The following is a 13,769-nucleotide window of genomic DNA, read 5'->3' on the forward strand; positions in this document are numbered from 1 at the left end:
TTTATGTAGGTATCCAGATCTATATTGTAGAGGCAGCTGTATTGGCTACATAGCCGAATAATTTTCATAAACCAATCATACACTAGAAATGCCTTATAGCGCCCACTTTTTATACTTTCATAATATGCAGAACGGTGATATTCGTTACGAAGACTTACCTGGCTGCAACTAGAAATGGACTGAATTCTAATGCTGGCAATTTCTAGTGGCAGGTTGAAAGTCACAATAATTATATGACTTTTCTGTGCACATGTTCTCCTTCTTTATTCTAGACTCAGATTAATGAAACTACCCACAGCCTGCAAACAATGTATATTTGGTTCTTGGGTGTATGGAAACTTTTAGCTTTTTAAAATATTGTAATTCTCTTTATGAATCATTTGGTTCATGCTGCTTTCAAGTTTATTGCAGTCCACCTGCAGTGTATTTATAGTCCGCGACTAATGTAAAAAAGAAAATAAAAATGTGGATGTATATATTGCTAGGGTTTTTAATTCTGAAAGATTTTATCAGTACGTTTATCGTATCCTGACAAATGTATATACTCTCTGGTGCTCACTGCTTCATCTGTCTCTTTATACCAACCAAAGGAATTGTAGCATTCCGTCAGCACCTCCAGAACTTGGCAAGAACCAAGGGTATCTTAGAGCTCAACAAGATCCAAATGTTGTATGAGCAAATGGGACCAGCCGAGGATCCAGATCTACTCAGCGCATCCCACCCCCTCCAAGATCCCAACCAACCGCAGGTATAATGTCAGCCACCCTGGGCATGGTCTCTATTGTGTGTACGGAAAACCTACAAGTGTTTAATATTGCGGCGTAAATATTTGGTAAAACCATGTTGCACTGCAGGTGGGACAGATATAAAAGGTGTAGAGCGATTTAGACGTGAGATTGGCGTGTCAAAACTCAAATCTAAATTGACGTATAATAATAAAGCTGTCCAGCATTTGGGGGCTACATGCAAAAGCAGCCAGTATTTACCCTGCATACGAAAAAAAAAAATGTTTTTGCACCCCTTGCATTGCGTTTGGTCCAAGCAGTTATTTGCTTTTTTTTCTTTTGTTCCCAGCTCAGAATCAAGCCATATGTCCATTGTTGTCCTCAAGAATACTTTGAACCGATATACAGATGTGTTCTCCTACACCTAACGTCAATACACCATGCGGCGCAAGACGTCTGGAGCTAAGTGAGCCACCAGGTCTTGTGCGCCTTTGCTAGCGCAGAGCGTCTTTTTCACCTGAAATTGCGTCTTAGTTGCAATGCAATGTGGCTAAGACGCAGCAGGAGAATTCATTGATTCATTTGATATGCAAAACTTGTATATCTGTGTGCGACTGAGTCTGGATACGGAACCTGGCATGGAGAAAAGTTACAGACGATGCGTAGTAGCACTTCATATGCTGATTCAGACTCTGTCGCACATAGATGTACAAGTGTCGCACATCAGATTATTCGGTGCAATCTTTTGGGGTAAAAAAAATGCTCGCCGCTAGTAGAGTCACACAGGATTTGTAGCACCGAGAGGGGCTGCTTGGATGACTGCAGCAATAGTGTATGAGAACACATCTGCATTGGTCAGGAGAAAAGACTTTAGGGGTCTATTTACTACGCCTACGGAGATAAAGTACCAGCCAACCAGCTCCTAACTGCCATGTCACAGGCTGTGTTTGAAAAATGACAGGAGCTGGTTGGCTGGTACTTTATCTCCGTCCACTTTATCTCGATCCAAGGCTTAGTAAATATACCCCTAAATACCAAATATCAGTTCAGAATTTGAGAGGATATTTGCTTTTACATTTAAGTACTATTTTACAATTCTCAGGCCAATTTTTTTTTATATATTTTTTTTATTTTTTTTGTAATGAGGTATCCATGTAGTACAAGAATTGGTCACAGACATACTAAATTGTTGACTGAAGGAAGAATGTCAGAAAATTGCAGTCTTAAGGGGACACTTAGGTGGAAAACCTGATCTATTCCTTCACTCAGAAAACAAGCCGGGGGCTCTAATTTTGTTATAACATCTTCCGACTGTTCATTTTATCCCATCTCCTCCCACTGTTGGAATAGTCCCAGCAGACGCCTAACGTGATGTGGTAGATTATCCTCCAGTCTTCTGCTCTGTTGTACTCCCCGTTCTGCACACACCAGTACAAAGAATTCAGGCAGCGGGAATTTCTGCTGTATATTTAATGTTGGGTGAGACAGGAGTTGTGTGGGGGAGACAGACCCATTATCCGCGACTGGCTCATGCAATCAATAAAACAAATAAGCAAGTGTAATACAAGGAAGACATAGACCCAGGGAAACCATAACAAAGTAACAAAATCTTTTTTTTTTTTTTTTCTCGTCATTTGCTTTATATGAAATGGTACTGACAGGTTTCAGAAACAATTTTTTTATTTTAGTTCCTCTTCAGAATGATATCAATGATACAAAACCTGTAGTTGATAAGTTAACGTGATTGCTATTAATGTAGGTTTGTATTATAGATTCAGCACTGTGATGAGCCTTTTTTTTTTTTTTTTTTTTACAGCTCGACATCTCTGCGCAACTTCCAAATATGTCAACATTTCCCAACGGCATACAGCCCCAGCTACTGTCTAGGCGTCAGAGTTTGGAGACTCAGTATCTACAGCACAGGCTGCAGGTAAGGCTCTTATCGTACAGTATTGATTTCTCTGTGACCATACCTTGTTTACTATTAACTATGATTAGTGAACTACGCACAAAATCTTTAGTGGTGTCTGGCTGCTGAGTATGTACAAAACATACCATTCACATTCTAAAAATGTCACATCACAAGGTTAAGCATAGACGTAAAGGGGAAGCAGGGCCATTTTATGTTTCGAAAGTCCATTATTAAAGGATATTTTAAATAAATGTAATATATATTTACATGATATGTCATTAAGCCCCCAAAATCGCTAATATGAGTGAGAGTAGCCGTTTCTACTAGTGAAATTGCAGACATTCTATAGAGCACAATATATACACATTATTTTCATAAATATAGATCTCATTTTTATGCCCCTTAATAATTGTTTCTTATATCAGGTCTTTGTTGATTCAAAGTCAACAGTATCTATCAGACGTTGATCGGAATGTATGATAAATGCAGTTGAATGGTGCCTGCCTGTACACATGATAATTGAGCCTTGTCTGGTCCAGAATTTCGACGCTTGCAGATTGTGACACATATGTATAACTGAGGTCTAGATGCTCAGCAGTTTGACTGAGAGACTGGATCAGACTGCTATCTGATCATGTGCAAATGTCACCAGACACTAGGATATACATTTTTTGCTCAACCATATAGTGCCCTGTACATCTCGGGTTGAGCGCAATGTACAGACCTATGTTTATGGGCTATGCTCACGTTTGGTCAGGCTATCTCCTGCCCGCACAGCTCCCCTGATAGGTGTGTTATATGAAACCTGCTAATGAAAGGTTATCGGTGCTGATTCAAATAGTTTTCATAGGATGTTTTTTGCTCACTACATAGTGCAAGAGAAACTTCTTTATTAAAGGCAAAAGCAAAACATATTTTAAAAAAATGACGTAGCGCTAAAGTCTAGTATGAGATTTTAACAGTATTTATGAGGCAAATATACTGTATTTAAAAAACATCTGTATGACAGATAAATAGTTGAATATTCATCACTTTACACAAAGGTGCTGATTATCTTAATGAGAAGGAACGAGAGAGAGATCGAAGAGAGAGGTAGAGAGATTGTGGCAAGTGGGGAGTTTGACTGGGGCGGTATACCTGCCAAACCGTAACGCAGGAGTCCTAAGGCGAGCTCAGGGAGGACAGAATTCTCCTGTGGAGCAGAAGGGCAAAAAAGAAAGAGATTGAGGAGGGGGCGTAGCCTCCACTGGGACCTACAGCAACGGCACCAAAACTACAGTATACTCCGTTTGTAAGAAGCCGATTTAAAAGCTTTCATAAACTGCTGTATGCAAACCAAACACATGCTTTCCCCAGCTAACTTGCCATATTGTCTGATCCAGTAAATTTACTTTTTACTATGAATATTGTTATTAAAAAAGGTTTATAGTAAGTGTTCCTGGACATTTTTCTCCCCCAACATAAGGAGACATATTGGTGTAAATGGTTACTGTAAATTCGGTGAAAATTACATGCATTTGTTGAAGTTGCGTTTGGCCGTGTGACAGACGTGTATTTAATATATACCATTTGGTACAATAGCACTGATTACTAATGAGACTTACTGAAGTTTAGTATGCTTCTGTTTTTTCCTGCATATACTGTATTCCCAGCACTTGCTAAATTATCAAGATGTTATTATCTTGTAGATTTGTTCCATTGGATCACCATTTACAGTAACTCTGCAAAAAGTTGCTGACCTTTTTGAAAACATCACACAAAGGCCCTCATTCAGAGGCGCTTGCAAAATGCGAGCTGTCGTTCTGAATGCGGGCGGCCGCTTGGGATTTGAAGTGGTGCCTCCTGGTCGCTAGCTATGCTGTGGGTTACCACCCACAGCTTTAGCGACCGACCAGGTTGGTGGCAGCGATGGTCAAGACCATCGGGGCTTGCGACGAGACCTTAAGGTTGGGTCTCGGCAACCGCAAGCCCCAGGGAGCTTCCTGCTCTGATCGAGCAGGAAGCTCCCCACTGACATCACTACTGATGTCAGTGCGGCCGCCCACAAAATGGCAGGCTTTCCTTAAGGAATGCCTCCGTTTGTGAAACCACCCCCCCGCCATGCCTACAAAACGGGGCAAGCTGTCGATCAACATGGACAGCCGCCCCTTTTGTAGTGAGCTCCAGAGCGAGAGAATTTCTCTCTCGCTCCAGGGCTTGCGCACGCGCAGTGCGGCTGCTGCGCGTGTGCAGGGCCTAAACATCGACCCGCTTGCGAGCGTGTCTGAATGAGGTCCAAAGTTCTGGTAGTGAGTGACGGGAATCCAGGCATCCTGCTCCTCCGCTCCTAGACTTTTTTTTTTCCCCTAAAATTCTTACTTTCCCTTTTGTTTTCTTTCCTGGTGGACGTCAGACGTTCATTGCACCACGTCACTTTCCTGATTGGGTGGTCAGTGATATGACTTATTGCTTCACATTCTCAAACTATGTTTTCATTCCTTTGTAGACAGGGAACCTGCTGGCACAAGCTCAGAACAGCTGCCAAATGTATTGCAAGGAAATGCCCCGAAGTCTAGAGCAGCAGCTACAGGAACACAGGTGAGATCCGGTCGCTGGCGCATGTCTCGGTCTGTATCTCAGCATACACCATGCTTTTCTTTAATGCTCCATGTGATGAGTGATTATCAAAGCTGGTGAGGCTGGTGTTTGCCATGCTGGACATTGAGCAGGAATAGATAGGCATACTTCCCAATCTTCCTGCTTGTGGTGGGACAGTTTGATAGCAATGGACTGTCCGTCTTGTGGTCAGGATGTTTGGTGTTCCTTTGCTGCACGCAGCAAAGATAGATCCGTTGCATGCAGCAAAACAAATGGCGTTTTCCTAATATAAACGATAAGGCCCCCGTCTTCCTTTATGGGTAGTTCACAACAAAATTTAAAGCAGCATTTAGTTATATGGCTGATCTTGCCTTATAACTAATTGCCGCTTTAAATTTAGGAGCGGACCCACCGAAAGCACCTTATTTCCTTAAACTCATCACCTATTACATAACCCCCATTGAGGATGACATGAAATAGCTCAAAAATGTTATAGACAAGTCACAGGGAGCAAAACAATTGCAAAGTCCCATCCTACATTAATTATTATCCGTCATTGAAAATAGCATAGGGCCCTTGGCAAGATCATTGGCCCCTATTCTATTAGCGTAGTGCTGAAAACTGTTGTATATATATTATATTATTATTATTGCATACCGATATGTGTTTGTGTCTTTTGCTCGTTAAAACACCTTGATGTTGGTAAGTTTCGAGGACTATAAGTAATTCACTTTGCTTTCAATCAACCAGGTTACACCAGAAGCGTCTCTTCCTCCAGAAGCAACCACAGTTGCAGGCTTATTTCAACCAGATGCAGATAGCAGAAAACAACTATCCCATGCAAGGACAGCAGCTCCCGTTGGAGTCTGTGCAACAGAGCCAGTTCAGCTTGTCTCAGCCACTCAGCCCAGTGTTAGAGCCGGCTTCTGATGAAATGCAATATGATCCATTCTTAAGTCAGTATCACAAGCTGCATTCCCAGCAGATGCAACACATGGTGCAGCCCAGCCAGCCACAGGTCGTAACGCAGCTTCACGTACAGCAGACACCCTTACAGTATGCTTACCAGACCTGTGAATTAACTGGGATACCAATACATGAATCGGAATATACAAGCCAATGTCAGTATTCTATGAATTCAGCTCAGCAAGGCGGAATGGTATTGCAAGAAAACCAGGATAGCCCTACAGGACACGATACTCTGTCGTCTTACAAAACCTTGACCCTAAATGAGCCTTTTGACTGTGAGATGATGGAAACTGTTGACTCTCAGCACAGTGGCTATGTTTTGGTTAATTAGCCCATGTGTAGATGATTGTATCTGGCACATGACAATAAGGTCAAATATTTAGGAGGAGAAAGTTTATTTTAACAGCTTTTTTCTTTTGTTCCCAACTGAAGTGTGGAAGGAATCGATCTCCTTGACACGGTTTCCAATGTGGAATCCGGCTTGCATGGCTGAGTTGTATTGCTGGATTTCACAAGATCTCCATGTTCCAGGTCCTTAGAAACCTGGAGAAAAGTGATAAGGAGTCCTGCAAGGAAGTAATCATGAGAAGCTCATTCAGTGGATCTGCTATAGGAAAAGATCATTAACTTTAGATCAGTCTGCTGGTCCTCACAACACCTGCAGCATGACGCTCTTGTAAGACAAAGCACCATTAAAAGCAATATTTCAGGAAACTTTGTGACCTGATCCTAACATTAAAAGCAAAGGCTTCTTGTAAAGTGTTTTTATTTTTGTTTTTCGGGAACCTTTTAAGCTAAGCTACTGAGATATAGGCATCAAGCACCTTCCAAAAGTACATGGAGAAGCTAAGAACTCATCGTAGTTACTGGATGCTACACTACTGGAGGTACTCGTGTCACATAGAACCTCAGTAAAAGAATAGAGACTTCATGCAATGACCTAACCAAGAGATAACCCTGAGTGGACTCATTTTGCTTTAGGAGGGGCAGGTACGCTTCTCAGTTTTCATGGACAACGTCAGTTTGAGGTTGGGCAACTTTTTGATGGTAGAACAAGGATGACTACGTCATAAATTGTTTGGCCGAGCATGATCAGGCCGTTCTGCTGGCTTCTCTCTGCCGGAGGAAAAACAGGTTTTGGGAGATGACATTTGTTACAGAACTGTAACTTTTTAACACGATGATGATGAAGAAATAATAATAATCTCGACTGTGTTTTCAGGTCACAGTAATACTATATGTCGTTATTTGTTGACAAAACTTTGTAAATTTGGTAAACTATTTAGATTTTAGTCAGGAAAACACAAAATGAGCTACAAAATACGTGTGATGTGTGGTAGTTTTGTGCCTTTATGAGTTTTTTCAGAATAGAATATACAGTACCTTTCTTTTTCGGATGAAAAACTAAAGTCAGATGATATCCCATTTCTATCAATGCTACATCCAAAGTCGAGTCAGAGTTTGTGTGTATGTTCGTCTGTTCCACTGTGTGGAATGCATAAAGCGTTTAATTAATGTTCTGATTGCTCATGTGTAGAAAAAAAAATGTTTTAAAAAGTATTATAGCAATATTTAATTCTATTTAATGTCATGAACTGTTGATATTAACCATGGCAATGGATGTTTCACGAAAAACCTGACGTGATGGAGTTATCACACCCCAAATGCAGATACCCATCTATCTATTGAAGTTAGTATTGATGATAGGTTACCGTAGCCGGAGTGTAATCTCAAATTCAGCACATCCTCAGTTTCTCATCCACGCGTTGCACTTTCTGTATATTCAAGACTAAATAAAGAAGCCATAATCTGATGACACGTTTGGAAAGAAGAAGAGCCAGTAGTATTATTTAATTTTCTCCTCAAATTCTGTATAACATAACACTAATTTAAACTGACCACAATCCAAGGCTTCACCTTGGCCACCCACATTGACCAATCATCTATAAATCAAATATGTAACAAATCTACTAATAGAATTCGCGACAATAGGCAACAACTAAATGTTGCAAGGTACAAAGAAGTAAATCTGGGATTGTTCTTTAAACATGAAATCAGTTGTTTGTCCAAAAATGCAAATGTATTTTTTTTTTAAATAAATATCTAATTCTTACAACCATGTCATCTATTAGAGCTAAAATTGCTACACAAATAGGGAGATGTGAATTTAAAAAAGGCATAATTTCTGCCATAATTTCCGATTTTGTAAGTATCAAATAAATTGATCTTTGTGATTGGCACTTTAAAAATAGCGGTGTTTTTGGAAATAAACCGTAAAGTCCCATAAAAGGTAACTACATATTTGGGTCTATTTATTATTGCAATAGTTGAAACGATCAGATGGATCTATCCTATAACAGTGTCAATTGGGTTTAATGACTACAATTCTCTGTTCACATTTTCCCAGGTTTTGTCTTATTTCCGGTTTTGATTGTTAAAAAAACCCCTATCCCCTTTGCCGTAAGCCTGTATTCTAGAACATCACCCGTAGTAGTGTTACCTAATGGGCGTCACAGCTAGTTTACCTGCACAACATTGTCACTAAATCCCTTTAAGCCAAATTTTAGTGGTCACTGCTATGAATTTGAATGTATTATAGAAGTGGCAACAAGAAGCAATGTTGCAATGATTTTCTTTATAAAAATAAAATATTGTGATAATAAAAACCATTAGAAAAGATCTATGAAAGAAAAATATATTTCAAAGTCTTTATTCTGAAATTGTCTTGAAAATTTGCTGAAGATGAGTTTATATACAAACAAATGTATTATTTTCTTTTTTTTTCGTCCCCATAATCTTTTATGCATTGGTATTTAAGTTGATGATATTGCTCATAATGGGGCGGTTGGCTTTCTTGCTGCTATAAAGTAAACCTAACTAATTTCAAGCTGTTATATGAAAAAGTATTTTGTAATATTCACTAAATCAGATATAATAATTTGAGAATCTTGATAGAACATTTAGGGTTTTATGTACTAATGATCGCAGAACTGCCGGTAATGAACATAGCGTAAACTACTGGGGCCAAACTCCGGAAAGCTTTGCTTTTTGGAGTTTAGCACATAGGGGTCAGATCGTAGTCCCCATTGATGATAATGGTGACGGCGATCTGAAGTGCTAGTTAGCACTCTGCCGGAGATTATTGGGAAATGTCCTGCATTTTGCCATTAGTATATAGCTATAATACATAAAATTATGCAAAAACTGCAGTTTCTACATAATTTTATGTAAAAAAAGCAGCTTGATACATAGGCCCCTTAAATCCCATTATTCCATAATATGGATATTGCAAAGTGTTAGTTTTCCAAGACGGCGATTGCCAGCACACACTGCAGCCAAGGCAGTAGCACAATCTTGCAGGGACAATCATGTATCTAATAGGTGGCTTACCCATGACCCAGCAGCAGCCATGTCTTACTGCAGCTTTGTGCTGTACATACCTCCCAACAATTTAAATGTGAAAGTCGGACAGTCTGTGTGTTGCCGTATAGGGAAGGAGTCGCCGCGTGCATCCACGTCTCACATTGGGGTGCGAGGAACAGAGTCAATCTCAAACCCCTCCCCTCCACTCACCGAGGTGATCAGGACACTGCTCCCAACAGTCTACCCTAAAGGTGTGACTGTCCAGCCTAAAGGGGGTATTTGGGTTTGTAGGAGACCATTTAATGTTACTGCTGAACTATACAGTGCTTTGTGCATTGTATGTTGCACAGTACGATATTTCTGTCCCTCTGATAGTGCCAGGATCCATCTGTAAAGCTTAAGAGGCCAAGGCTCTATTGCCCACTTACTGTAACCCGAAGAGACTTAGGCTGGCCAGATGTGGTCACTGGAGGAACAGAAGTCTGAGTTAAGCAAGCAGGAGATGCTGGTGCAGTACCTGACTGACGCGCACCATTTTGCAGTAAAGGTCTTCAGACCAAGCATCTAGAACATTTCCAGCATTACTATGGACTGTTAGTGTGGTTGGAAAATGACCAATTCCTCTAATGATGACCCAATTTCTATATGGCATTGTGGTCATTTTATAGGTCACACACTGCGATATCGCATCATCATTACTCTCACTTTCACATTCCTAAATCCATATACAGTAGATCAGCATTCTTGAATGCAAAAGGATATTTACAAATTCTCAGTTCCTTAAAACATTAAAGGCCATGTAAAGTATCTTATGTTACATCAAAGTACAGGTAATTGATAGATAGATATATATAAATACTATCTATATATATTAAATCAGTGGATGTAGCAATATACTTTAGTATGACAGTATTTTAAGCAATAGATTTCCTTTTGAGTATGTTTACGCAATCTGGTGGATTCATATGGACTTAGGCATTAAGGCATAAGTGGACCAATGGAACCTCCCGTCTTTGTACCAAACAAGTTGTTGGTATATTACTTTTCGTCTACAAATCGTACGCCGGGCAAAAGCTTTGGCTCTAATTTGCTGAGTCTATGTTTTATACATGCAGGGTAATGAATCCTAAATGGACAACGGTAATGAATAAAGATATTCTTATTTTTCCATATGTTCTAAAACATACATTTCATGTTAGGTTGTTTATGTTTAATAAACTGCAATTGTTTTCTGAAGGATGGCGGTGGGTTTATTTATGCTAAGGCTCTATTTTATCAATTAACAAATCACATTTAATAATCAAATAAAGCCAACATTCAAATTGCAATGACTAATAAACCTTATTGATAATTATTGTAAATAATAAGCTTTCAATATAATTTTAGGTTTGGGCACTTTAATATAACTCTTCTCTTAATATTCGATATATGTTCCTGCCTCCCAACATTCCGAAAATATGACACAAGAAATAAAGATACAATGCTGGCTGGTTAGTCTGCCCACAGAGTGATGCCCAATAATTATGCCAGGACCATTCCCCCCAAATCACCATGACCGCACACAATGCAGGAGTTTAAACCCTTCGTACCCTCTGTAATGGTGATTTTTGAGGGACATATATGTTTTCAGGGCTCAGCATTGCAGGTCAATGTCATTGTTGCAGAAGGCAGATGTAACTGATTTAAAAAGGTGCTGAAATAATATGAAAATTATATATATATATATATATATATATATAAATATATATATATATATATATATTTGATTGCTGCTGTAGCTTGTAAATATATAGCAGAGGCTTTAATTGTCCCTAACAATAAGATGCTAATTATGAGAAATGGGTTTAACCATTCTTAGTAGAATGAATCCTGTTGGATTTAAGAAGACCTAAGCTATAATTGATGAGACTCTCCTAACTATTAGTGACGTTTCACCAAAATAAACATGTAGAATCTTCCCTGGACAATCGAGTGCATTGCAAGGTTATACTGTTTTGCCCTAAATTAATGCTGGTGTAATATGACTTCAGTTTTATTAAAGAAAATATATATTTATATATAATACACACATATATACATACAGTGTTGGACTGGGGCTAGAAGGGCCCACCAGGGAATGCAATGGTAGGGGCCCAAACTTAAGGGGCATGGCCAGCCATCAGAGGGGGGATGTCCAGCCAAAACAAATGGACTGGCCAAGCATTAGAGAGGCCCTTTTATAAAAGAGGACACAGGGGTGTGTCACCTCCACCCACTTTGATTGGCAGGGGGGGGTAATCTTAGTGTAGTTCCCATAGAGACAAATTAAGCACCAAGTTCATCCATGACCCTGCTCCACCCCTAGAGGAGGGGGTGGGGGGCCCACTGGGGATTTCCCCTGTACCCCTGTAGGCCAGTCTGACCCTGTATATGTATGTATGTGTGTGTGTATATATATGTATATATATATATATATATATATATATATATACACACACACACACATATGTATGTATGTGTGTTTAGATACAGTAGCCAGGCCTGAATTCAAAAAGAGATTGTCAAGCTACCTTATAGAATATGAAGACTCTTTATAGCAATTTCGTCAGTGTCACCAAACCTCGATCAAAAACATATATTTTGCCTATTAATGTACAATGTAATAAGGAGAATGTTTGCTGCATGTTACATTACAGCCTTCTCTCGCAGAAAGTACACAGTGGGGCTTATTTTCTAATCTAGTACAATGTGCAGATACTCCTATTAAAATCAGATTATAGCTGACCTTTTCCTTGCACAGGTGCTAATATTTCACCCGTTGATATGAGTTACAAAATATTTACACAATTACTATATAATGCCCTAATGTGTCTGATATACCGAAGCAAACGTCACAAATGATAAAATTAAAGTTTAAAAATAATAATAAATCATTTGAAAATTTTCTAAAGGTTATAATAAAGTTAAAAGTCACCATTGTTTGGATATTTGTCGCTGTCCGTTTTATGTCCCTTCGTTATAAGCATAGGAAAACAGTGGGATTGACAAATTAATGCAATAATTGGTATGTTTTCATCGGTAGTTCATAGATGCCTTTGGTGGTGACTGGGTTTAAAGTGTCTTGAGGTTTTTGTCATTAAAACTAGTAATATGAAATCTCTGGGTTTTGTTGTAATGTTTTTTTTATGAGGTATGTTGTACTGGCTATAATTTTCTGGCTAGTTTGTTAAAGCGTCCTAATTAAAGTAGTCAGTTGACTGTTTCGCTCTCAACGCACAAGGGACATTGTCAATGACAGTTTGTCTGCATTATTGTAGCAGAAATGGATAATGTGGTTTGCGTAATAATAAAAATGTTTCAGTACAAGACTGGCGTGCTATTTTATCGTGTTTCCATTTCCGCCTTGTGATGCACAATACAGCCACAGGGGGCAGTACAGTACACTACACCGCACTGCTGAGTCTGCTTTGCATGAATAGGTCACAGCATTAACACACACACTTTTCAGCAGTCATTGTAACTTAGTAATTGTGCTTAATTATCAAGCAGAGTACTTGACTATAAAGCAATTCTCTTTCTTATTAATATTGGCCGCACATAAGCTGGTCCTTCATCTCAGCTGAAGTAATAAAGGGTCGGTTGTTAATTTGAAGGTGGTATACAAAGTCGACATTCATTACAGTATGTCGACATGAGAATGATGACCTGGTTAAAAAGTCAATATTCTTAGCACATTGACCATGTTGACAATCATCATGTGGACACACGTGTAGCAGTTCCATCGCAGACATCTGGTGAACAGTGTTCTGATAAGTATTCTGTCATTATCCCTAGATCTTCCCCTAGTTCCTAACCCACACGCAGCCTAATTCTAACCCCCCCCACAGCCTAACCCTAACCTCCCCCTAGTGCATAACTCAAACCCCTCCCCCACCCACAGTCTAACACTAACCATCCCCCTTGCCCGCAGTCTAACCCTTACCTTTCCCTAGTGTGTAACCTCTAACCACAGGTGTCTTCATCTGTGAGAATATATCCATCTTAATATTGATATGAGCAGTTCAAATACACTGTGGCAAAATCTATCTACCCTATTCGGGATCTCAGTAAGAATTACCATACAGACATACAGTAGTAAGGGCCTGATACGGAGTTGGATGTAAAGCTAAAAATAGCAAGTAACTTTGCACCTTGGTAAAACCATGTTGCACTGCAGATGGTGCAGATCTATATAATAAGTGAGA

The 13,769-nt window shown here is 39.5% G+C and overlaps 1 protein-coding gene across 1 annotated transcript in view; it reads left to right on the top strand.

The window, feature by feature from the left end:
* The window catches only part of SIK2 (salt inducible kinase 2), a 181,269-nt gene extending 168,378 nt beyond the window's left edge, over window positions 1–12,891 (top strand). The window contains exons 12-15 of the mRNA XM_088481364.1: window positions 591–748; window positions 2,542–2,655; window positions 5,123–5,214; window positions 5,965–12,891. Of these exons, the coding sequence (XP_088337490.1) occupies window positions 591–748; window positions 2,542–2,655; window positions 5,123–5,214; window positions 5,965–6,514 (914 nt within the window). The 3' untranslated portion in view covers window positions 6,515–12,891. The remainder of the gene's footprint in view (window positions 1–590; window positions 749–2,541; window positions 2,656–5,122; window positions 5,215–5,964) is intronic.
* The last annotated feature ends 878 nt before the right edge of the window (window positions 12,892–13,769 follow it).

This window comes from Taudactylus pleione, unplaced genomic scaffold (genome assembly GCF_031769625.1).
Source record: "Taudactylus pleione unplaced genomic scaffold, aTauple2 ptg000270l, whole genome shotgun sequence".
Lineage (NCBI taxonomy): Eukaryota > Metazoa > Chordata > Amphibia > Anura > Myobatrachidae > Taudactylus > Taudactylus pleione.